General features: G+C 36.2%; 1 protein-coding gene across 2 annotated transcripts in view; it reads left to right on the forward strand.

Annotated features, from left to right (window-relative positions):
- The window catches only part of LOC111139899 (zinc finger matrin-type 1), a 36,707-nt gene extending 17,401 nt beyond the window's left edge, over positions 1-19,306 (forward strand). Inside the window, exons 3-7 of one of the 2 annotated variants that reach the window (XM_022492326.1) lie at positions 5,683-5,784; positions 5,862-6,036; positions 7,944-8,228; positions 16,584-16,683; positions 17,986-19,306. In XM_022492326.1, coding sequence (XP_022348034.1) covers positions 5,683-5,784; positions 5,862-6,036; positions 7,944-8,228; positions 16,584-16,683; positions 17,986-19,306 — 1,983 coding nt within the window. The remainder of the gene's footprint in view (positions 1-5,682; positions 5,785-5,861; positions 6,037-7,943; positions 8,229-16,583; positions 16,684-17,985) is intronic. The other variant, XM_022492327.1, reaches the window with a different exon arrangement.
- The last annotated feature ends 7,746 nt before the right edge of the window (positions 19,307-27,052 follow it).

The raw sequence follows: 27,052 nt of genomic DNA on the forward strand, positions 1-27,052 counted from the left end.
GGGAAATTTTGTTGGCTATGGATTGAGAGGACCTACATTCAGGCTTTAACCCCATCATTGTTGTGTAACCCTGGGCAAGTCACTTTGCTTCTCTGAGCATGTTTCTTGAACCTGCAAAATTGGGGTGGTAAAATCTCACTTACTAGGCTCATGAGAATTAAGTGAAATCAAATATGTGACAGTGCCGAGTACATCCTCAGCCCCCATAGTTCAAAGATTTGGAGTTAGTAAAGAGACACAAAATCAAGGGGCTCTGTGATAACTGTGATTCAACCATTTGAATTTAAATTTGAGAAAATAGCTTTTTGTGAGCTTATGAAGTAATAGTATAGAAAATAAACAAAAATATGAGAAAATCGCATCCAGTTATAATTCTGTCACTTGTAGGTAACTATCATTTAACTTCTCTTTTGCTGATATGATTCCACTATGCTTTCTGCACGCACATGGGCACAGACACACACTTTAACAAAATATAATTTTTTATATGTTGTTTTTTACTTCTTTCTTCATGTAAGAGCATGTTCTGGACACCTGTCCTATTGCTACATCTTTTTATTTTTTTGTAATGTTTTAAGGGCAATAAAGCATTATGTAATGTTATAGCATTTTTTATTAATAAATATTTATTAAGAACTACCAATACTTCAGAACTTGGATGGTTATAAGGATTAAATTGTAAATAATACAATGTTCTTATCTTCAGAGAACTCTGCAAATAATGCAGGCAATAAAAATAGATTGCAAAATAAAATTTATGATATTAAAAAGCAAACAAAAATAAGTTTACACATTGTATAATTACAAAATATTTGCTACTAGCCTATAGTTAAAAAGTTGGCACGTTATAAAATGAAACTGATATTTAAAGTATTGCCAATTCTAGTACTTTGAAAGGTTATACATTTTCAGAAAGGCTGGGTTTTTAAAAATATTTTATAGAATTCTGAACCTTTGAAAAGCTCTTCTGCTCTGGGAAAATATGGAGAGAGCAAAGCTAGACTTCCTGAGAGCCAAGTTTATTATATCATGAAATAAGTACTTTTAAACTGAATTGTTTAGATTTCAAAGTACATTTTTGAAAAGCAATATGGTTTTTTTTTTCTGTCTAACTACAGTGAAAGACTGTACACTGCCAAAGCAGGCGAAATGGTAGACTACTTAAGTTGACATACACAAAAGCAGTAAAGATGACAGAATCTACATTCCCCGCTGGAATTTCTCATCTAAATTTTAAAAAGCTAGAATTAGAATATTTTAAAATACAGTTTCTCTTACAAGATGGGATTTGGAGGGAGACAAACCATAAGTGACTCTTAATCTCACAAAACAAACTGAGAGTTGCTGGGGGGGGGGGGGTTGGGAGAAAGAGGGTGGGGTTATGGACATTGGGGAGGGTATGTGCTATGGTGAGTGCTATGAAGTGTGTAAACCTAACGATTCATAGACCTGTACCCCTGGGGATAAAAATATATTATATGTTTATAAAAAATTTAAAAAAAAATACAGTTTCTCTTGGCCCTAGGAGTTAGGTATTGATTTATTTTCCTGAGATTTATAGCCCTCATACTTGAAAAGAAAAGCAGTATGGTTTTAATAAGAAGAGAAAATGAGCTGTACATGTTTCTTAAAATTCCATTTGTTAAGGATTTTATTATAGATTTTATAGGTTACCATTTTTTCTTTTTTTCAAATTTTTATATAATTCCAGTTAGTTAACATACAGTGCAATACTACTTTTAGGTGAACAACACGTACATACAACAGCTGGTGCTCATCATAAGTGCATTCCTCAGTCCCCATTACCAATTTAACTCACCCACCTACCTCTCCTCTGGTAACCATCACTTTGTTTTCTGTAGTTGAGTTTATTTCTTGGTTCATCTCTCTCTCTCTCTTTCTCTCTCTCTCTTTTTTCCCACTTTACTCATTTGTTTTGTTTCTTAAATTCCACATGTGAGTAAAATTGTATGGTATTTGTCTTTCTCTGATTGACTTATTTCATTAGCATTATACTCTCTAGCTCTAGCCATGTCATTGCACATGGCAAGATTTCATTCTTTCCTATGGCTGAGTAACATTCCATTGTGTGTATGTGTGTGTGTGTGTGTGTGTGTGTGTGTGTGTGTGTGTGTGTGTATACACACACTACATCTTTATCCATTCATCAGTTGATGGACATTTGGGCTCATTCCATAATTTGGCTATTGTTGATAATGTAGCATATTTTAAAATTTAAATTTCAGTGCCATCTGTTAGTTTGGTGCTTATGATTGTTAAATCATCAAATCAAAATTATACATAACCTTCCATATATTTGAAAGCATTTCCATACACATACTCTACTTGAAAAGATGATTTTTTTCCTCTTTAGTATACAGCTTGGTTAATACTATCAGACTATCTCAGTGTATAGTATTTATTGCACATGTAAAATAGAATAGTACTGTTGAAGTTTTTAATGTTTCTTAAGTTATTTAAATTCCAGTTAGTTAACATAGAGCATAATATTAGTTTCAGGTGTACAAAAATAGTGATTCAGCACTTCCATACAACACCTGGTGCTCATCACAAGTGCACTCCTTAATCCCCATCACCTATTTAACCATTTCCCCACTAACCTCCCCTATGGTAAACATCAGTTTTTTCTCTATAGTTAAGAATCTGTTTCTTGGTTTGCTTCTATCTCTCTTTTTTTCCCTTTGTTAGTTTCTTTTATTTCTTAAATTCCACGTATGAGTAAAATCATATGGTATTTGTCTTTCTCTGACTTAACTTCCTTAGCATTATACTCTCCCTCTCCTGCTCCATACATGTCATTGCAACTGGCAAGATTTCACTCTTTTTTTTTAAGATTTTGGTTTTTTGTCTGAGAGAGAAAAAGAGAGAGAGGGAAGGAGGGAGAGGACAAGCACAAGCAGGGGGAGTGACAGGCAGAGCAGGCAGAAGGAAAAGCAGGCTCCCCGCTGAGCAAGAAGCCTTATTCAGGACTGGATTCCAGGACCCTGGGATCATGACCTGAGTTGAAAGCAGACCTTTAACCAACTGAGCCACCCAGGCATCCCAGATTTCATTCTTTTTGATGGCTAAGCAATATTCCATTGTATATATATACCACTTCTTTATCCATTCATCAGTCAATGGACACTTGGGCTGTTTCCATAATTTGGCTATTGTAGATAATGCTGCTATAAACATAAGTGTTCATGCATCCCTTTGAATCAGTATTTTTGTATTCTTTGGGTAAATACCTACTAGTGCAATTGCTGGATCATAAGGTAGTTTTACTTTTAACTTTCTGAAAAATCTCCATACTGTTTTCCAGAGTGGCTGTACCAGTTTGTATTCCCACCAACAGTGCAAGAGTGTTCCCCTTTCTCCACACTCTTGCCAATACCTATTGTTTCTTGTCTTGTTGATTTTAGCCATTCTGACAGATATAAGGTGATACCACATTGTAGTTTTGATTTGCATTTCCCTGATGATGAGTGATGTTGAGCATCTTTTCATGTGTCTGTTGGCCATCTGCATGTCATCTTTGGAACAATGTCTATTCATGTCTTCTGCCCATTTTTTAACTGAATTATTCATTTTTTGAGTGTTGGATTTGGTAAGTTCTTTATATATTTTTGATACTAACCCTTTATCAGGTATGTCATTTGCAGATATCTTCTCCCATTCTGTAGGTTGCCTTTTTGTTGTGTTGATTGTTTCCTTCACTATGCAGAAGCTTTTTATTTTGATGAAGTCCCAATAGTGTATTTTTGCTTTTGTTTCCCTTGTCTCAGGAGACATATCTAGAAAGAAGTTGCTACGGCCGATGTCAAAGAGAAGGTTACTGCCTGTGTTCTCCTCTGGAATTTTTATGGTTTCAGTTCTCACATTTAGCTCTTTAATCCATTTTGAACTTATTTTTGTGGATGGTGTAAGAAAGTAGTCCAGTTTCATTCTTTTCCATGTTGCTGTCCAGTGTTCCCAAATGACTCCAACAAAAAACGCTAGAGCTGATAAACGAATTCAGTAAAGTCTCAGGACACATAATCAACATACAGAAATCTGTTACATTTCTATACAACAATAACGAAGCAGCAGAGAGAAGTTAAGGAATCAATCCCATTTACAGTTGCACCAAAACCAGTAAGATAGCTAGGAATAAACCAAAGCAGGGAAAGATCTATAGTCTGAAAACTATAAAAGACTGATGAAAGGAACTAAAGAGGACACAAAGAAATGGAAATGAAGCCACAGCTATAGGGGCAATTAATCTTTGACAAAGAAGTTTTGAGTTTTAAGGATGTTGCGTTTATTAAAATTTCCCTTTGTATTTATATTTAGATGTTCAAACAACCATTTTTTGCACTTATGTAGATATGTCCCTTCATTTTCTTCGAATACCTTTAAAAGTTCTATTTCTCATGTTAAAGTATTTACTCATCTAGTATTAAATTTTGCATATGGAGGGTGTTTATGACAATTTTTCATACAGATAGCCAGATGTCCCAGCACTGTTTATTTCACAGTCCATTCTTTCTGCATTGGTTTGTGTGGTACTTCTGTCATATACTAAATTTCATATATATATTCTTGAGGTTATTATTCTGTAGCATTGTATTGCTTTGTTTGCCTTTCTGTACAGTAGTTTCACCTCATTACTATAGCTTTAAAATAAAGATATGTGGTGGCGAAATTTTACATGAAAAAAATCATCATAAAGTTAAAAGACAAACCGCATATTGAGTGGTATTTATAACAAGAGATAGGACTATATATATATAATTTTGTCTCTTTTAAAAAGGAGATCTGAAAGGAAGATAGCAAAATGTTAACATCTGTTAAAACAGAGTGGTGGGTATGGGCTTCAGCTGTATTATTTCCTGGCTTTTCTGCAAGATGGATATATTTCATAATTTAAAATTCTATAGATAGTGATTATATCACAGCATGTGCTCAGGAATACTAGTTTCCCTTCTACCTACACCAACATTTTTGTTATTCTTATTTATTTTGTTACACATTTTTTAGAGATTTTTCTAATATGCTTAACTTAGAAGGTTTAAAATTTTCACAAAAAAGAATTTTGAGAGGTAAGCAGCACAGAGCTGGTATGGCAGTTCCATGACAACAGTTCCATGATATCATCAGGAACCTAGGCATTTTCTGTCTTTCTATTCTGCTAAACTAGCTTTTGTCCTCAAGATCCCCTAAAGTCCCAGATGACTGCTGGAACCATGATCTTAATTCCAGAAACAGAAGGGAAGAAGGTTGGAAGGGCTCATCCCTCAGCATGTTAAAGAGATTTCTCAGAACTTTCACCCAGTGGTTCAGATTATATCTTATTGGCCAGAATCTAGTCACATGGTTACATTTTGTGGAAAGGGAGGCTGAAACATGCAGTCTTTTAGCTGGGTATATTGCCCAAGCCATGTAACTAAGAAGAAGAAATTTGATATTGGGAAGCAACCAGGAGTCTCTGTCAACAACATAAAAGTTATTGATCTCTAAATTATAGCATTTTCATTATGAGATTCAGAGATTTGAAAAAAGCATGTGAAGCTCCTTCATAAACATGGTACAATACCACGTATATTACAACCCACAAGTGCTATCCTCAAATCCAAAGAGGTGTAAACTCAGGGTGCTTCTGTTATTGCATAAACGAAGTCATATTGTATCTTTTTTCAGAGTGAAAAACATGCTCAAAATGTTAGGTTTTATTTTCAAATGCATGGGGAACAAAATGAAGTGCCTGGTAAGAAAATGAAGATGGATGTTAGGAATTTTCAGGTAAGTGGCCTACATTGATGTCGTAATTCTAAACTTTGAGTTATCAAATCATTTTAATCAGATTGTGCTTATTTCAGGTCCACAGAAATGAAGTAGCAGACAGAAATAAATTTTGTGATCTCTGCAACATGATATTTAGCTCCCCAATTGTTGCTCAGTCTCACTATTTGGGAAAAGTCCATGCTAAAAAACTGAAGCAATTAATGGAGGAGCATGATCAGGCATCTCCATCAGGATTTCAGCCAGAGATGGGTAAGATTACATTCACCTCTTTCGCTTCAGTACAGGGTCTCCTGATCATTTTTTTTCCAACTTCGCTATCCATTTTTTTATTGGAGAGACTTTCACTCTGGAGTAATAACTTGATTCTTCTTCTTCTGCCCAGTTAATCTCTTTCTGTGTCTTTGTCATTTAATATGGAGATTATAATTGCTAGCTGAATTTTAAGAAATGTTATGACCTTTACCTTTTAGTTTATTAAATACAAATGAAAGCAGGTGATTTGCTATGCTGCTATGAAGAAACAACAAAAAGCAGCCTGGGCTCTCCATTTTCTAATCAGATCATAAAATCTCACTTAGTTCCTTCTTCTTTTCCTTGCCATCAATCTCATTTTTTCTTCTTTAGTTCTTCCTAGAACATTATCTCACATATGTGTTCACACCAGTATTTTCACTATAATATAGTTATGGTGTAGTGTTTTCTGACTATAACTATAAGCAAAAAAAAATAAGTTACAGAATCTCCTTCTACCCTGATAGTTCACTTCATTCCTCTTATAAATATAAAGTGCCACCAACATCATCAATCAGTAATGGGTACTTATTTTATGCTAGATCACAAAGACACACAGAACTATAAAACATTGCCTCTTTCCTCCTTCCAGTGATGTTGAGTCATCAGCCCATGAGATATCTAACCTGAAGATCTCGCTTCTGGCCTAAGGTGGCAGAGTACACACTGGAAAACTGAACTTGTATTTTGAAAAATTTGTGTGCTAGAATAAAAAATGAGATGATTAAGCCTCTGTAAAAAATAATACTACATTCTCACTAGTTTCAACACTTTAGGAATAAGGCATGCGTAGTATGGAAAATTTACCAACATAAATTTCCAACTCATATGGGAGGCCTCACCCTACCTTAAAACATACTGTTTTCTTAATAATGATGAGCACTGGGTGTTATAAACATCTAATGAATCATTGAACACTACATCAAAAACTAATGATGTACTATGCAGTGGCTAACTGAAATAATAAAAAAATAAATAAAAGAATACTGTGAATAATAATATAAAAAATTAAACCAGAATTATTTTTAAACTTATTCTAGTCTCTCTAATTTTTGTGTATTTGTTTGTCTTCCTATCTTCTAGAGAGGGTTGGAATCAGTATGCCCTACAATAGAAAGCATCTTGTAAAGTCTTGTTTTCAGTCCCCCAAATTCATCAATTTAAGCTCATGTGGGATACTAAATGTAAGAACTCTGAAGTAACTACAGTTGTAGAAACATATAATTTTATAGACTTAAACAACTGCATAAATTTTATTTTGATACAAATACCACAAATCTGGACTGGATAGACTTACTGGGATACTCAGGAAAGACACCAGCTCAGAAGTTGGTACCATCTGTTTTACCCTCACTAATTTTAAGAACCATCCTAAGCTCTCATGCTTTCATTGATTATTCCAATAAATATAATTAGCCAATGCCTGATGTTGAATATTCCTTCTTGTACTTATGTTGAAGAAACCTGGTGACAGACTTGTATTCAAATTTCTATTCCCTTGGGGCGCCTGGGTGGCTCAGTGGGTTAAGCCTCTGCCTTCGGCTCAGGTCATGATCCCAGGGTCCTGGGATCAAGCCCGCATCGGGCTCTCTGCTCAGCAGGGATCCTGCTTCCTCCTCTCTCTCTGCCTGCCTCTCTGCCTACTTGTGATCTTTGTCAAATAAATAAAATCTTTTAAAAAAAATTCTATTCCCACAGAAAAGTAAATTCTTTTTAACCTGAGTGCCTTTATCCAACAGCCCTGTGTGGAAAAAAGCCCAGAGATAGCAATTTTCAAAGAATTCTGAATTCCCCTAATACTTTGTAATGAATGTAGCTCTAATAACTGAATATATGTTGATTACTTCTCATTACAACTATTTCAGCAGGTGTGCCTCTTACTACTTCTGCAGAATCAACTTTTCTGAAGCCCCTTGCTGTCAAGCCTCCTCCAGGTGGGATTAAAGACAAGACTATGCCTTCCTCTTCCAGCAGTGCTTTGGATTTGAATAATCCAAACAAGTATTGCAAGCTCTGTCCTGCTTCCTTTAATAGTCCATTAATGGCCCAACAGCATTATGTTGGGAAAAAACACAAAAGAAATGAAGCTAGAAAGAAGTTTGTAGACAACATAAGAGAGAAACCTCTTCCAGCAAAATCAGATGCAAATGGTAAACAGTAAAAATATCCCAAAACTCTTTCATAGGAAGTTTATATTTTATAAAACATACCGACTTATGTATATATCAATTTGCTGTAGGTTGCTAGTACTGATGGTATTATACAATTTTAGATGAGTAAGGACTTCAGAGTCCATCTAGTTCTGTCTGTTGGTTTTCTAGAAAATGAGACTCAGAAAAGTTTAGATGACATTTATTAATTATAGGATCAAATATAGGTATCCCCATGGTTCCACGTTATGTCATAGGTACATAAGGAAGTATTTTTAATTAGTGTTGTGTGCTTATATTATTCAGTCACTAAGTATGGCTTAAGTGTCTCTAGGGTGCTAGGCTAGTCATTGTTGGGAATACAAATGAGGATATACCATTTTCCCTGAAGGAGCAAGTGTATAAACTTGTTGAGTTTATAACACTTCATTGCAAGAGGCTACAGACATGAATTTTTGTGTACATATTTTTGGTAACTAGAGGAGTGAAATACCATGGTTCAGAAAACCTTCATTGAGGAAGTATATGATTTAGAGTAGTAGAAGTGGGAAGGAGAATTAACAGAAGAGCTAGGAAGAGTAGCAAGAATTCAGGCACAATAAAGATTCTGATCCTGACTGGAATAATCCACTTGCTCTTCTAACCATATTTTTTTTTTCATTTTTCCCCCCACAGGCACCTTCTCACTACTAGTGTATTTTATTCCTTTTTCATGTTCTCCCTTCCATCCACTTCTTTTCCTCCACTTGCTGTTATTTTTCAATTCTTTTCTTACTAGAACTTTCTGCTTCATGTGAAAATGTTCATTTCTCCCACCTTGAAGCCCTATTCTTTGTCATATGTAATTCCTTATGTTCTGGTTCTTCTGTGTGTCTGTTTCTTTTCTGTTTTCTTTGGGGGATGTTTTTTAATGCATTACCTAAATGTAGGTGTTCTTGTGGCTCCATTCTTGACCTTATTCTACAAACATGATCTAAGCTGTTCCCCTGATTTCATCTCTTGTCTGTATGCTTACAACCTTTCTGTCAAGCTTTGGATTCATATCTCCAACTGGCAGCTACTGCTTTACCTGGATACCTCATATCCATTTCAATTCCACTCAGTCACTCGGAATAGAAACCTGTAGTTAACTGTGAATTCCCCAACACTACCTTCTTTACTTTTTATATCTAATGAAACACCAAGCCGTGACTGTTTTACCTGTTCCCTTATCTCCAGCTCTACTCTTCCCATACTAGCTCAGGCCCTCCGCATCTTTCCTAGAGCTTTGCTACTCAAAGTGTGGTTTGTGGCCAGCATCATCAGCATCACTTGAGAGCTTGTTAGAAAAAAGAATTTCAGGCCTCACTGCAGACCTACTAAATCAGAAACTGCATTTTGACAAGATCACTAGGTGATTTGTTCTCACAATAAATTTTGAGAAGCATTGTTCTAGAATATTGCCACAGCCTCCTAACCACTCTCCCTATCATCAGTTTTGTCTCTCCAAATCTACCCTCAATTTAACCATGAGAGTGTTTCACCTAAAGTGCACATCTTTCCATGTCACTCCCTACTTTAAAATCCTCACTTGATTCTCCTTTTTCTGGGGATAAAAATCTAAGCTTCACAGCTCTTTATCATCTTTCCCTGCATACGTTCTCCAGGCTTATCCCCTGCTACTTCCTGCCATATCCATATAGGTCAGAACCAACAAACTGCTTATGGTTTCCAGAAACCATTACCCTATTTCTTGTTTCTGTGCCCTTTTTCATGTGCCATTTTACCTGAAACATCTCCATGTTCCTCTTCTTTATCTAATTCCTACTCATTCTTTAACATACTACTTCCTGGGAAGCCTTTTCTGTTCCTTCAAGACTTATCTTCTGTGCTTCCTTAACCTGCATGTATAATTTTCTCTCCATGTGTCTTTATCTCCTACTAGAATGTGTAAGGTCTTTGAGGGAAGGGATTTCACCTAACTCTAATGTATTTCCAGTGCTAGCGATAGAAACTGGCACAGAGTAGGCCTCCCTCAATAGCAATTAGTTTAATATAGAATGAGTGAACTACTAATCTTGATATATTGAATGCTAATCCTGTGTTTATACTATTTAAGTTTCCTAATTAACGTGATTCAACATATCCCAAAAAGTTACATAGAGATCCATGTTTTTATCTAGGAATTTGAAGAATGTTGATTTAGGCAAAAGTAGTAATATAAGGTAGAGTTTCGGAACACTGAAAAGAAATAAAATGAAAAAAAAGTGGTAGAGCTTCTAAAAGTAGTAGATGTTTGGAGAAATGACAAGCTTTAACTAATTGTTAGGGTATTTTTCCTATTGCTAGGGTGAGGATATCTGAAATAAGTACCTTCTAGTTTAAAGGCCAGCATTAGGTAAAATTGGAACTGAGTCAGCTATGAGAAGTGTATATAGCCTGGTCACTTCTAAAGGGAGAGTCATGTTAGCATTCTGAAGTTTCAAGGTTATTAGAATAAGGGAAGGATATTGGTGAAATTTTCATCTGGCCAGGGAGGAAGGCTGACCATTAGCATAATAGAGCTCAAAGAACAAATTTCCAGCCCTGCTTTTGACTGTTCCATTTTAAGAACAGTAAACATTTAAGGATTAAAAAATAGCTGGAGAATTTAAATTAGCTAATGAGAATTTCAAAGAACAGAACAGCAGAAGCCCATATTATAAGCAAGCAAGTGGTAAGACAGAAACAGTTTGATATATGACACTTTGACTATTTCATTCATCAACCCATCTTCTCCCTTCTTTCTGTCTCTGCCTTTTTTTCCATCTGTTTTGTTTCTATATGTTCCTACTATACCTAATCTCTGTCTGTCTTCATCATTCTCACTGCTTTCTTCATGTCCCTTATCCAGCCCAGATCTTATTAGCACAGGAATGGCTACCATAACGATATGGAACTAAAGTATGTATGTATTTTTTATTTATTGTATTTGTTTTGTTTATCTTACTAATTTCTAGCTTCATTATTGCACTTAGATATCTCACCTTCACCTGTAACTCAACATACCTAAAATTGAATTAATAATCTTCTCTAAAACCAACTTAAATTTCCCAAGATTCCTGTCTTTGCCTGTCGTACCATTTCTTAGTTACCTACATTTGAATCTTTGAGGGCATCTTCAACTACTTTATTTTCCTCTATCTTGTCCATCAACAAGTCTTATCAAATCTTATTAGAACTACTTTGCCTTTCCATTACATTTCCACTCTCATTATTTCACACTTCAATCCTGTAACAACCTCCTGGAGGGCCTTACATATACCTCATTGTTACTCTCTTGTTCTTCAGTAGCAAGATTTCAACCCTGGATCAGTTCCACAGTCCCCATTTTCTACTTTTACATTCTGGATACTGAGTGACGCTGTGGAAAATTATGTAAAGCTAGAGATTGGGTACCTTGATAGAGTCTTGGAATCCAATCTCTGTAAACTTGTCGTCCTATTTAATCCTTTACCTTTTCCTTCACTTTCCTCCCAGCAATGATTTTAAAACCCACACCACTGTCCAGGACGCTCTTCCACTCTTCTGTGCTTCCCCCTCTCACACCTTTCAGATAAACTTATCTCCCACATTCAATCAGTCACCAAGTTTTGCCAGTTTTTTCTTTTTTAGTTTTTCCAGTTTTGATGGTATATTTCACCAATCTCCCTGCTCCTGCCTATCCCTACCGTGTTCTACCTCATGCCTTCCTTATCTCTTGCCTTGTCTAGTTATTTACATACATGTGGTCTCCTTACTTTGAGGCTTGTTCCTCTCAAATTTATCCTACATATTGCAGCTACAGGAGAGACTTCTCTAAAACACACAGCTGACCATGTCACTTACTACTTAAAGCATTTCAAGGTTTCCCAATACACAGGATAAAAAGTCTAGGCTCCTTAGCATAACACTTACATCTCTCTGACCTGACACCCTTTTGCCTCTCCCACATTGTCCTGTTATATTTTATTCTACAACATTTCCAAATTTTAAGAAGTTCTTTTAAACACTTCTATGTTTCTATCATGCTAGTCCATCTCCATACAATACCATTCTCAACTCTTTTCAACAAGATAACTATTGTTCATCCTTCCAAGTTAACTAAGGCATCATCTCTTCCAGTAGCCTTCACAGACCCCCATACTGTGCTAAGTGCCTCTGCTTCTTTGAGCTCCCATACCCCTTAAGCATACCTCTTACCTTTTACCAAATGAGATTGAAATCCTTTATTTATATGTTTCTCACTTGCATTTGTGAGCAACCTGCCCATTTTATTCATCCTGTACCCATAGAATCTAGCGTGATGTTTGGTGCCACATAGGTGCTTAGTGTTTTTTGAACAGATTATTTGAAGTCAACACATCATGCTCATTTCTGTCTCTCCCATATCTGATACTGTTTTCATCCCCTGGAATGGCATTATATGCCTTCCTTACAATCCAAATCCTTCTTATCCTCCCAGATCCATCATAACTTCCCTCACTTGTCTGGCTGCTGATATTCTCCCCCTCCTCTGATTCCTCATAGACTTCACTGTTCATTGAGAGTTGCGCTAATTATAGTCCCTTAAATGAATTAGCCTCCTTGAGACAAAAGATTATATTTTATTCTGCAATATCCGTCTTAGCACTTTATATGGTAATAAGTACATAGTTTTTTTCATTATTTGCTAATTGTTTATTGAAAGGCAGGTCATATAGAAGGATAAACATAGATTGAGAGATATGTTTCAAGTCACTTACCCAGTTGAACCTCAGATTCCTCAGGTGTAAAGTGAAAATAAGGCTACTTCACAGGATTTTCAAAGGATGAAATGAAACAGCACAGTACCCATCACAGAATAGGTGCTTAACAAATGTTACCTTTTTTTGAAATGTTTGTTCTCCTGTTGTAATTTAAAAACAGGTAAATTAGACTTTTTCTATTTTTCTTCATAAAGTAAATTCACATTAAGCTGCACTTTTCTTTATACGAGGCTCTCAATTGGTTATTTTCCATTTAAGCTATTAGACCAATGGTTCTCACCTTGACTACATGTTAGAATTATGCAAGGAACTTTTAGAAATCTCAGTGCTCAGGCCATCCCACAAATCAATTAAATTAGAATCCCTAGGACCTACACATTAGTGTTTTATTTTCTGTTTTTTAACTCCCTAACTGAATAGGATATAGAGCTAAGATTGAGAACCACAACAGTAGACTATAGAGATACGTACTCCCCCAATCTGTGCTTTGAAAACAAAGATCTCAGTCTGGGGAGTTATAAGATAGAGCTGTGATTAGGAGAAAAATGGGCACCACAGGTGTTTGGTTATGGAAAATTCTGAAAGGTATGAGATTTGAAGAAGCTTGAGTTTGTGAATGAAGTCAGAAATAAGGAGAAGAGTAAATGAAACAAGATGGGATTGGGAGGGAGACAAACCATAAGTGACTCTTAATCTCACAAAACAAACTGAGGGTTGATGGGGGGAGGGGGTTTGGGAGAGTGGGGGTGGGATTATGGACATTGGGGAGGGTATGTGCTATGGTGAGTGCTGTGAAGTGTGTAAACCTGGCAATTCACAGACCTGTACCCCTGGGGATAAAAATGTATTATATGTTTATAAAAAATAAAATTAAAAAAAAAAAATAAGGAATCCTAGCTGAGCTGAGGGCAGCAGAGCTGGACAGGGACAAGGAGCAGACCAAGATGGAAGAATAGAAAGTATAAGAAACAGAATAGATTAAAGAGATTTAGAGTATACTTACCTTGGTGAGCATTAAGTAATGTATAAAATTGTTGAATCATTATATTGTTTACCTGGAACTAATGTAACACTATATATTAATTATATTTCAATTAAAAAAGGAAAAGATAAACACAGTGGAGGCAGGTTACAGAAGGATTAGACCAGGAATTTTGATCTTGGAGCCAATAAATAGGCTTCATATCTTCACAGAAAGTGTTTACACCATTTTTATATATTATTTTCTGAGATGTTTATATCTAGAAAAAGATAAAGAATATCAGTGTATGAAAAAGACAAGAGCTAAGGTTATAGTATTCAGACCACAGAGTTTCAGAACTGCCTCTGGACCTTTTATATGTGACCAGCAGCTTCTCTAAACCCATATATTACCTATATTATAATCTTCTGATATAATTTGTAAAAAAAACAAAAGAGGAACTGAGGAGAATATTATGTATACTGTATACTTTATAAGCACTAAACAAATATGTAAAACCCCTAAAATCTAATCTGAGTTTATAATCATAATGAAGATCATTGGCTCAATATTAGGGCAGTGCTGCTCAATGGCTATATAAAAAAATCATCTAAGAATGCTTTCAAGGGGCGCCTGGGTGGCTCAGTGGGTTAAAGCCTCTGCCTTCAGCTCAGGTCATGATCTCAGAGTCCTGGGATCGAGCCCCGCATCGAGCTCTCTGCTCAAGCAGGGAGCCTGCTTCCTCCTCTCTCTCTCTGCCTGCCTCTCTGCCTACTTGTGATCTCTGTCTGTCAAAAAAAAAAAAAAAAAAAAGAATGCTTTCAAAAAGTAAGAAAGCCTGGTTCCACTCCTAGAGATTCTGATTTAAATGGTCTGATGTGGAGCTGTAACATGAATATTTTTAGTTTTCCACATGGTTCTAATATGTAGCTAGCATTGAGAACCACTAACCTAGAGGAAATCAGGATTCCTGCTTATCTTGCATAATTTCAGTGCTCTCAAAATGTATGGTGTTGGCCAAGCAAATCTGAATGTTAATTTTTGCACTTGTTAAATAAGGATATTAATAATTTTTTGAAAAGTTTGTTGTGAGCATGCATAGTCCTGGCTTTAGACCTTGGCTTTGCAGGAAGTCCAGCATCTTCATGGTAGATAAACCTCAAATCAGGAACTGACTGGACCACAAACAAACTTGGCAAACACTGATAAATAACCAAAGAACAAGAAAGGCATTCCCTTACTGTATTTCCCACACATTCTCTAAGAATAATTACCTGATTTGTTAAAATACAAATTCCCTCTCATAGAGACAGTGGATCATGTTCTCCAGGGGAGGGAACTGGGGGTCTATATTTAAGTAATACTCCAAGTAATTCTTAGCAGAGAAGTCTGGGAAACACTGTCATTTAAGTTAATACACTGTCATTCTGGTATTGATTTATGGTAGGAGGAGATAAATATTTTTTCAGTCCTCAAGGTTTTTAAAACTTGGATCTATCACCCAAGTATCCCCTTTTTAGGATCAAATAATATGGGAAACCAAATTAAATCTGTAAGTGACTTGGTGAGCATGAAATCAGAGCACTGGCAGAGAGGATAGTTATGAGGAATCATTCATTCAGTCTTTGGCATAAACTGCTGAGTTCTCCTGGGCCCACTAGAGTATCTGTCCATTGTAAGCAGACTCCTCATGTTCTTCCAAATTATTGTATTTCTTTCCCCTTGACAATATTCTCTTGTTTCTATGAATGATCTTTGCTTGGACAAAGCCAGTATACTTGATAATGATTAATTTAGCATCCTTTGGATAATTAAATTGCTCTTTGATTTAAAAGATGACCTCTCTTGACCCTAAAATTACTGCAGCCACCAATTTGTTGCCTCACTTTTAGGGTGGGATTATTTCATATTTAGCTTATGAAATTTATTAATTTGCTACTTCTGACCAAAGAGGAAGTGGAAGAATAATGAAGTTAAGAAAATAAAGATTAATTTATCCCCTGCTTTCAATTCTACCTAAGAAGCAGAATAGAAAGGTAGCTGGTATATCTATAGTTCTTGACTCTTTTGAAGTGGTGACTAGTAGTTTTGTTTTAGAATCTTGCTTTCAGCTTTTATCCTGAGAGTGGGGCTCACTGAACCTCTCTCCTTTCTAAAATCTGTCTGTGGAAATTACTTTCGGTAAACTAATGCACTACAGTGATTTCAGGTAAGAGAGTAAAAATTTGCTTTTGTTTAATCTTTTGGGACCTTTCAGGTTTTTGTTGGGCAGAAAAAGAATTAGGAGCAAGCAGAAAGGTTGGTTAAGGGATTAAGAGGTTGGGCGTACTAAATTTGAAGTGCCTGCTGCACTTTGATGTAGAAACAATAGGCAGGCAGATAGCAGTTTCTTAAGAAAGAGTCCAAGCCTAGAGAAGCAATGTGATGTAGTGTAAAGAATTCTGGGCTCTAAATTAAGAAGTATGAGCGCCGAGAGGTTATCTCTATTACTAACTGGCTCTTTGACTTTGACCAAGTCATTTGACCTCTCTGGACCTTATCTTCAAATTGGGAAAGTTCAGTAGATAATCTCAGTAAATTCCTGTCCAGTTCTGTGATTCTAAATGTGTCCACATTGACCTGCTTAACTTGGACTCTCTATTTTTTCAGCATTTAGTATGAGAACCTACGTTTGTCATATTTGTAATATCACCTTTACATCTTTAGAAATGCTCCGGTCCCATAAGCAAGGAAGCGAACACCAAATTAAGTAAGTTTTTTTTTTTTTTTTTGTTGTTGTTGTTTTTGTTTTTTTTTTTTTTTTTTTATTTTTACCAAAATGCTCCTGTGACACCAAAGAGCAGGGCTTCTGTCAAGTACCCTTGCATGTATTTTACAAACTTTCTAGGCATTCATTTCCCTATGAGTTGATACTGCTGTAGGTGATGGCATTTGTAGGTGATAGTATTTGATACTGCTAAAAGTGATGGTATTTAAATCCCCTAGGGACTTTCCTAGCCATGATAGTATATTGGCAGAACTGGATAATTGGCACCCCTGCTGACCAGACAGCATTGTCCTTTTCTGGAGAAATACTAAAGGATCATTCTCATTGAGCCATATAAACTCAAATAAGTCTTGGAAGGTTGCTTAGTTTCAGGAGATATAGTGATCTGGTCATCATCCTTCTAGCAAGGTACAGTGGTTAAGAACAAAGGTCTTGCTGTTGGACAGATCTGGATTTGAATATCAGATCTGTGTTTCTGACAAGTATATAACTTTGGACAGCTCCAATATGAAGTGGTTATAATGAAATGTTAAAAATATTTGTAAGGTGCCTGGCCTGACATATAATAGGAGCTCAATAAATATTTATTCCATTCTATTTGATTGTTTTAAGGAGAGGATTAAGTGGACAATTAAGGATTGGATAAGTCAGGTAGCAGGACAGAGGGGCACTTAACTATTGTATTTTTGGTTTGTTGCTTTAAAAATCAAACCATAGTGTTTCTGTTACATTATTTTATTCTGGTAGAAAATATTTCTACTTTGAGTCTGAATACTTAGGAGCTAAATTGTCTGATTAATCTTCATTTAGACTCTTTTTTTTAAATCTCAGAGTTCCAGAATAAATAGCCACTACATTTGTAGATCTATACAAGAAGCTAATTAAAACTTCTTAAACAATGTGACATTCAGATCAGACCATTTGGGGGCATTAAATATTATTGATCCTTTTCCACATATCCCAACATGCCTTACATTTTAAGTACTAAGACAGTAGCAGCTATGTCTACATCTTTGTACCCATCTTCCCTTTTATCTCAGCCCTGAAAATTTTTTTGTGTGTAAAAAATCATGAGGTACATGAGAAGTATCTGACTGTCCCTGCTTGCTGCTTCTTTTTGGTGTAAAAAGTGATGATTTATAGCTTTTATATTGCAGTAGGTTTTTAAAAATTTGCTTGGGCTTTTGTTGTTTTTGTTTTTCCAAACTAATCTTTTTGAAAGCAAAGAAAATATTCAGAATAAAATAACCTAGTAACAAGAACTTTCTGCTGTCTTCTTTGCAGAGAATCCATTGTTACCAATCTAGTGAAGAATTCAAAGACACAAGACTCTTCCCAAGATGAATGTGCAGATTACATCCAAGTGCAGAAATCCAGAGGACTGGAATTCAAGACTTGTTTCAGAAAGATGGAAGGGGGTTCTTTGGAAACCCGTGGGTACAGGGAAGTATTTGATTCCAGATCCAGACATAGAATGTTTGAACAAAGACTCCCATGTGAGTCTTTCTGCACATACCCAGGATCATACAGTATTTCACAAACAGGAGAAAACCAGTTACCTCATTGTTCACCAGCTCATTCAAAGAAGACCTATGACTCTTTCCAAGATGAACTGGAAGATTACATCAGAGTGCAGAAAGCCAGAGGACTAGATCCAAAGATTTGTTTCAGAAAGAAAAGAGAGAACTCTGTGGAAACCCGTAGGTACAGAGAAGTTGATTCTGGACCCAGACAAAGAATGTTTGAGCCAAGATTTTCACTTGAGACTTCCCAGACCTACCAACAACCATATAATATTTCACCAGTAGAAAGCCAATTACATCACCGGTTACCAGCTCATTCAAAGAGGACTTATGATTCTTTCCAAGATGAACTTGAAGATTACATCAAAGTGCAGAAAGCCAGAGGATTAGAGCCAAAGACTTGTTTTAGAAAGATTAGTGATAGCTCTACAGAAACCCATAAGTACAAAGAAATGGTTGATTGCAGACCCAAACATAGAATGTTTGAGCAAAAACTCCCATTTGAGGCTTCCCAGACCTATACAGGATCATACAGTATTTCACAAGCAGTAGAAAACCAGTTACCTCATTGCTTACCAACTAATGACAGCAAACAGAGACTAGACTCCATGACCTCTTGTCAGCCCATCAGAGACTATTTCTCAGAAAAACCAATACCCCTTAGCCTTAGTCAGCAAGAAAATAACTCTGGCCCATACAGTGTAGAATCTGAAGTTTACAAGCACCTCTCTTCAGAAAACAGTACCGGTGACCATCAAGCAGGTCATAAACGGAGACATCAGAAGAGAAGAAGGCACCTGGAGGAAGGCGAAGAAAGGCCAGAGAAAGAGCAGTCCAAGCATAAAAGGAAAAAGAGTTGTGGGGATACTGATCTAGACAAGGACAAGAGCATCCGACAAAGGAAAAGAGAGGGAGATAAAGTCAGTGTCAGTTCGGGAAAGCTTAAACATCGAGAAAAGAAAAAAAGCCATGGTGTACCTACTGAGAAAGAAGAACGTAAGCACAAGAAAGAGAAAAAGAAATCTGTTGAAGAAAAGACAGAAGAGGAAATGCTTTGGGATGAATCTATTCTTGGATTTTGAGCTTTTAGTTTTGTTTACCCAAAGATGAATTGAAGAAATATTTAAGAATATGGATTTAGACAAACAGGAACATTTAATAAAGAGAAGGAGCAGTGGATACAGTCAGTGTCAGTTTAGGAAAGCTTAGTTTTTGTGTGTGTAAATTGGAATTGAATTGAAAGAAGAAACAAGCTTAAACCTACCCTCTGAGAAAGAACGTAAGAAAAACATAAAAACACAACAAGAACAAGAGAAAAGGAAACCTGTTGAAGAAAAGACCAGAGTCAATGTTTTTGGAGGAGTCTGTTTTAGGAATTTGAACATTTCATTTTATTTGCCTAAGGATGAATTGAAGGAATCAGTTTAGAAAATGGATTTAGACAAAAAACAAAAACATCCAAAGAAGAAGAGAAGAGGTGAATATGGTCATTGTCAATTCAGGAAAGCTTAGTTTGGGGGCAGGGTGTAAAAACTGAAAATGAATTGAAAGAAGAAACAAGCATAAACCTAGCCTCTGAGAAAGAACAACATACCAACACAAGAATAGAAAAGAAAAGGATACCTGTTGAAGAAAGATAGTGCTTTGGGATGAGTCTACTCTTGGATTTTGAACTGTTTTTAGTTTTTTCCCTTAAGGTTGAGTTGAAGAAATAAGTTGAAGAGCTTGGTTTCATGAAATTGTTATTTGAATTTTCCTAAGTGAACAGTTAACTTTAACCTCTAACAAAAGCCAAGTGAAGTAAAAGTATTCAATATGCCTTGTCCTCAAGTTACTTTTCCTCATTTTCTTAAAAGAAAAATTATGTTTCTTACATATAATGTAATTTTGTTTAATGAGGTTGTCCCTACTTCTGTTCATCAAATTGCTGTGGTGGTGAATTATTTACCCATGGGAGATCATTTATTTTAAATGAGAGAACTACCAGGCATTACAGAATCCATTCCTTGTTTAGGTTTGTGTTAGTGTTGTTGATATTTTATTGTTGTTGTTGTGTGTTTATTTGTTTCTTGGTTTTCTTCAAGAAAAATGTGTGAAGCGACTTAGACCGATTTTTTTGTTGTTAAATCTAATTTGCAGTGTATTTTTGTATTTTCTAAATCTGGAAGTGAAAATGGAAGTCTATAGTAAGTTTAGATGATATATAGTTTTAAAAAGCTCTCAAAAAGTACTGATACAAAATCAGTCTATATTCTGCAAATGTTTATATTATAATAAAGTGTTTTAATTTCTACACATTGTTTTGTGGAACCAATCATTTGCCAGCCAAAGATGATTTTATTTGGGGAATGAGAGGAGAAACAATTATGCAGTTTGCACCTATTAGGAGATCACAATGTGAGATTGTAATAATTTTATTTCACATCTTGCTTAGTAGAAGCAGACTTGAGTTCAGTTTTAAGTTAAAAAATTCGAGCAACTAAATAACTTGAAACTGAAGAAGGAATAATTTCCCAAGTGGGAGAGGGCTGTGAGAGTACATTACCTTTAAATTGTTTCATCTTGATTTTTTTTACACTGGTGCTCCCTTTTTTTATGATTAGCACCTCCTGTAAATATTGAACATCACCATGGTACAGTAGAAAGAGTAATACTGGGAGTCCAAATCCCAGGATTCTGGTCTCAGTTGTACCATCAAGTTGCCATGTGACTTTATGGGAATATTATCAAAATCCAACATGGAGTCATTAGAAATAGGAAAAACAGGCTATAGTATTCCCTTGATGTGTTAATCTTATCAAAAAGGTAAATAACTTTAGATGGTAATGTATCTGCATGTAGCCAACACATTTAATAGTCCTTTTTCCTTGAGATTTTGTTGAAATGGTAAATGTGAGCCGAAGCATAATATGATTGATTGGGTTTATACCAGGTTGGTATAGTCTGAAAGGGAGTCAGATAGTTCTCAAATTAACTTTTCTTCCACAAGACTTTGGTTGGTATAAGATTATTTGGTGCTACACTACTACTTCTCTTTTTAACACATCTGGTATAGTGGTGAAAGGAGAGGGGAAAGAACCAGAGCAGAGCAAATAGACTGTGAATTAGCTACACGAATGGCAAGATCTTTTTCTGAATTTGGCAAAAAATGCAGCTCTTTTCCACAGAAAACTCAAGACAAGATTATTGAATTATAAGCATTTTTAGAATTGGTGAATTATTTTGCAGAAGTCCATTTTTTATGGAAGGGTGGAGGGTAGAAATTCAAAACTATACATCATCAGAATATTCACTAAGACACCAAATTGCTATGATCTTTTCCAAATAACTTAAATAGATCAATGATTTATTAAAATTAGAAGCACACAATTTCATCAACATTGTGTAAATCATACAAAATGTTAACATTAAAATCATTTAAATTAGGTGGGGTGGCAAGTTGGGAGAGGGAAAAGTGTGTGCTGTTGACTACATTCTTGGGAAAGTTACCAGGGACTTGCTCTAGAAATTGGTTTCAAAAATTTCTAAGACAAAAACCATTTTGACAAAAATAAAGTTTAGGGGCACCTGGGTGGCTCAGTCGTTGGACCTCTGCCTTTGGCTCAGGTCATGATCCCAGGGTTCTGGGATTGGGCTCCCTGCTCAGTGGAGAGCCTGCTTCTCCCTCTCCCTCTGCCTACTGCTTCCCCTACTTGTGCGCTCGCTCATGCTCCCTCTCCATCAAATAAAATCTTTAAAAAAGAACTTTATGTTAACTCTATCATAAAATTAGTTTTCTATTAACCAAAAAGTATTTTCTGGTTGAAGCTGGGGACAAAGACCTGGAGCCTGACTTTGGCAAATTTGTCCTGCTCTTAACTTCTGCCTCTCAGCACTGGGAGGTGACAATATAAATCAAGATATTTAAATATATATGCAGGTCCCAAAATCATCTCTACTTCTGGAGTTGAGGCTGAATCTAGCAAGATGAAATTTAGTAGTGTTAATGCTTTTGGCTGTAGAAGACAATACAAAAATATATTTGAGGGGGCATAGTTTTAAGACATTACATGTGAAAATGTTGAGATTTTTATTACATGCTTAGTTTGAAAGACTAATATGCTCACCTAGACATAAGATCACTTATGATTTAAGACAAATAGTGTTCAGACAAGTAAATTAATAACACCTAGCTTCATAGGTATATACTCAATAGAAGATGGGGGGCAAATTTGGGCTGAATTTGGAAAATAGTTTTCAAAAATTGCAGCTTTAGGGGAAAAATGGAATTTACCATCTTGTCATATGCATGCCTTAAACAAATTATAAGAGCTGACTGTCAGCATTGATCCAGGAAGGAACCTGGGGGAAAAAATGAAGAGCATAGGTTCTATTCCACAAAGAGCTCACACTCTAACAGGGTGAATGGACCAATAAATAGGAAATTGCAGTATAAATTTGATAAAGTCTACAATAGGAGCACTGAAGGATGCTGTGGTTAGAAAGGTAACAAGCTTAATGGAATGGGAAGTGGGCATTCAGGAAAGACTTCCCAAAGGAAGTAATACCTAAGCAAAACTTTTCCTCTCAGTTCAAAGTCATTTCTTTGCTACATCCACTTGGCTACCTAATAGGTAATTCAAGCAATATAGGTAGCTACACAGAGTGCCTCCTTCTGCCATTACCAACCATTCACCTCTCGGTTTCCCCCATTTCTGTAAAACTGTCCAATTGTTCAAGCCAAAAACTATTTTTGAGAACCTCTTCACTTTTACATTAGTCCGTAAACAATTCTCCTTGATCATATCACCAAAATATCTCTCTTGATGTTCAATTCTCTTCATCCTCACTGCCACCACTCCAAACTGAGATATCATCTCTTGATCGAACTAGAAAAGTAGGTTTGAGAGCAACTGAAACATTCAAAGAAGCCATCAGAGGTTCTGAATTACAGATGAGTGGGGAAAAGCTACACAGAATCAGCGAGAGATCAAAGAGTGCTGTGGTGAACTAGGCCCTTGAGGATTTCAGAACTATTCATCATAGTATTTCCTACAGAACAAACCCACACACAAAAAGAAAACTGCTAGTTTGAGAAATCAAATGGAACAAGACAGAAACGCCATGGGTAAGGAGAAAGGAAAATTCAAATAGTAGTGGATAAGGAAAGAATCCAGAGAAAGAAGATCCCAGGAAGTATTATGAACAGCAAAATAAACTTCTGAAGGTTAGAAAGCCAGATCTAGTAGAAAATGAACACACCAGAAAAATGCAGACACAAATTAAGTGAAAACTAACTAACCCAGTATTTTAAAATGAGCTGAAATAAAGAAAACATTTATGAGCTTTGATACAGAACATAAATTCAGAAATAGAACCCAGAAATAGATAACAGAAAGATGTAAAACAAAACCTGACAGAACTAAGTAAATAAATGGAAAACCAATTGGAAATTAAACTGCCAAGAATACAAGAGAGAAGAGACACTATGTTAAAGATAGGGAAAGAAAGAATAGAAAAAGGAAAATAAAGGCAAGTTTTTGAAAATTATATAGATTGATAGAACAAATAAATGACTGCCAATAGGAGACAAATTTGTTGCAATGGAACTGTGCTTGTGCTGCCCCAAACCACCCCTGCCCCCTGTCCCACCATCTCAGGACAAAGACACTCATTTCCCCAACTTTTAGAGAATTGGCCTTGTCTGAAGGGAACAGTGTCTTTTAAGATCATGCCCTCTCCTGGGGACAGCCTGCATCCTTTAGTGAGATAATGTAGATGTATATGAAGGCCAGGATCTCCTGTTTCAAATTCAAAATTCAAAGTCACCTCTAAAAGGCCATCTTCGTTCCAGAACTCCCCATGGGATCAGCCAAAACCTTTGTTGTAACTATACCACAGTTCAATTTCTCTGCTAATTCTGCTTCCCTTACTACCTCACAGCATTGTTCTTTTGAACATGCCCCTACATGTTCTATTTACAAACAAATCTCTGTTTCATCATTATTTCCCCCCAAAACCTTACCTAAGACAGGTGGTATCAGGAATAGTCCTAGGAAACAGACTCCAAAAATGGGATTTGCAGAGCAGGAAGTGAGGATCCTGTCAATCATGGCAGTTGGTAAAATGCTGGTAGAAAGTAGTCCACGGTGTGCTACAGCAGTACAATTGTTAAAATTTTCACCAGGTATACTAGTGAAAAGGAAGGTATGTGCAAATATGCAAGCAGTTGAGAGGATCGGGGCAAACAGCAATTATATAGAATCTACTGGCTCTTGCTGAGTGACATTCACGTATTGGAGAGAGAAAATGAAAGGCTTAGAGAATTAATTACCAATTTAAAGTGAAATATTAAAGTCAGAAGACATCTTTGATAGCATATAAAGGGATTTCCAGCTCTATCTTGAAATCTCATCTCCCATGGGTTTTCTATCTTGAAAAGGTGGGCCAATTCTAAGATTGCCAGAAAATAAACAGAATGCCCAGTTGAATTTGAATTTCAGAAAAAAGAGCTATTTTTGAGTATAAATATGTCCAATGCAGTATTTGGGACACAATTACACTAAAACAAAATTTCACCATTAATCTGAACTTCAAATATAATGGGATTTTTAATATTTTTTATTAAATCTGACAACCCTACCCATTTCTTCCAATTGGTTGCTAGCATTCCCATTGCCTGAAGATGCTATTTAGCCCTCTGCCTTGCCAAACTTGTCCCCTCCCCTATCATCTATCCCCAGACTGATAACTATAATCAAACCACAACCTAACCTGGCTTGAGAAGTGTTGATCTGATCAGGGTAAAAAGGGTCTATGTGCACTCTAAAGGAAGAAAAGTACTAGGAGGAAGCTTTCTGGGACTGAGCTCAGAGGCCAGAAAAATTTGTGAACAGACTGTAAGAGGGCTAGGTATTTTCCAGGAAGAGCCCCATAATACAGGGAGGTTAGAAATAAAGATAGAGAAAGCAGCCTACTGAGGGTATGTAAGAGAGAATATGCACAGGGAGAGTAGGATAGACCTGAAAAGTTTTGACAGAGAGAGTTACGTTTTTTGCCTGTTAAATAACAGGGGTCACTGAAGATTTCCAAGCAGAAAATAAGGATTTGGACTGGATTGGTCTTAAATGAGTCTAATGTGTTCATTTAAAAAATTGTTAGTGTGAAGTTGGGAGGGTGGACAGGGAAACAAGACACAGAATCTGTATGGTAATCCAAATGTAATCTCAAGGACTAGGGTGATGTCAGAGAAAACTGGGAGTAAGAGACAGAAAAAAGACTATGACGTTCTCTTGAAAGTTCTCTGAAAGACTAGGGCTGGGTCATAGGTGTCCAAGAGAAATGCAAAACTTAATTTCAGATAGGCTAATTTCACAATGATTGATACCAAGAAAGTCAATCTAATGTCATGATGCCATGAAAGGAAAGAGATAGCCTTCAGACTGAAAGAAGCCCAATAATATAATTATAATTATTATAATATAATTACAAGCTCACATTCCTTGGAACTTTTTAATCAAGTCCAGGGAGGATTAAAAAATTTAGTATATAACAATTGACCCATGGGACTTGTCAGTGTAACTTCACTGTGTACCTCAATTTAAGATACGTACTCAGAAAACAAATGTTTGGGAGTAGCGATAATAAATCTGGAATCTGGAAAGTTAGAAAAGGATTTTCCACAGGTTTACTAGTCTAAAAACAAAATAAAATTATTAGTGTAAACTTGCTAAAGATTTATCTATGTTTCCTTCCTTTTGCTTTTATTTTTTTTAAGATTTTATTTATTTATTTGACAGAGAGAGACACAGCGAGAGAGGGAACACAAGCAGAAGTGAGAGAAGGAGGAGAAGCAGGCTTCCCACCGAGCAGGGAGCCCAATGTGGGGCTCAATCCCAGGATCCTGGGATCATGCCCTGAGTCAAGGCAGACACTTAATGACTGAGCCACACAGGCGCCCCCTTCCTTTTGCTTTTATATAACTTTTCCTTTTTTAAATTTGAAAAAATTTTTTATTATGTTATGTTAGTCACCTTACAGTACATCATTAGTTTTATGTAGTCTTCCATGATTCGTTGTTTGCATATAACATCCACTGCTCCATGTAATATGTACCCTCCTTAATACCCATTACCAGGCTAACACATCACACCACCTCTCTCCCCTCTGAAACCCTCAGTTTGTTTCCTGGAGTCAATAGTCTATCAGGGTTCATCTCTACTTCTGATTTCCCCCGTTCAGTTTTCCCTTCCTTCTCCTAATGTCCTCCATGCTACCCCTTATGTTCCACAAATAAGTGAAACCATATGATAATTGTCTTTCTCTGCTTGAATTGTTTCACTTAGCCTAGTCTCCTCCTTGATGCAAATGTTAGGTATTCATCCTTTAAAATGGCTGAGTAATATTCCATTGTATATATGGACCACATCTTCTTTATCCATTTGTTTGTTGAAGGGCATCTTGGCTCCTTCTAATTTTTAGGTATATTACAGCAAGACTGAAAAGGGAGAATTCACGAAATCTTTAATTGGCTAACTGAGGGTAAACAGTGTATCAGGGAACTGTAACTGTAATTCTTTTCAAAAGATTAGCTGTACATTAAAAAGATTATCCACCATGACCAGGTGGAATTCATCCCTGGGTTACAAGGATGGTTCAACATTCGCAAATCAATCAATGTGATAGAACAAATCAATAAGAGAAGAGAGAAGAACCATATGGTCCTCTCAATTGATGCAGGAAAAGCACTTGACAAAATCCAGCATCCGTTCCTGATTAAAACGCTTCAAAGTATAGGGATAGAGGGAACATTCCTGAACTTCATAAAATCTATCTATGAAAGACCCACT

Source organism: Enhydra lutris, unplaced genomic scaffold (assembly GCF_002288905.1).
Source record: "Enhydra lutris kenyoni isolate GAN:26980312 unplaced genomic scaffold, ASM228890v2 scaffoldscaffold123, whole genome shotgun sequence".
In the NCBI taxonomy this organism is placed as follows: Eukaryota; Metazoa; Chordata; class Mammalia; order Carnivora; family Mustelidae; genus Enhydra; species Enhydra lutris.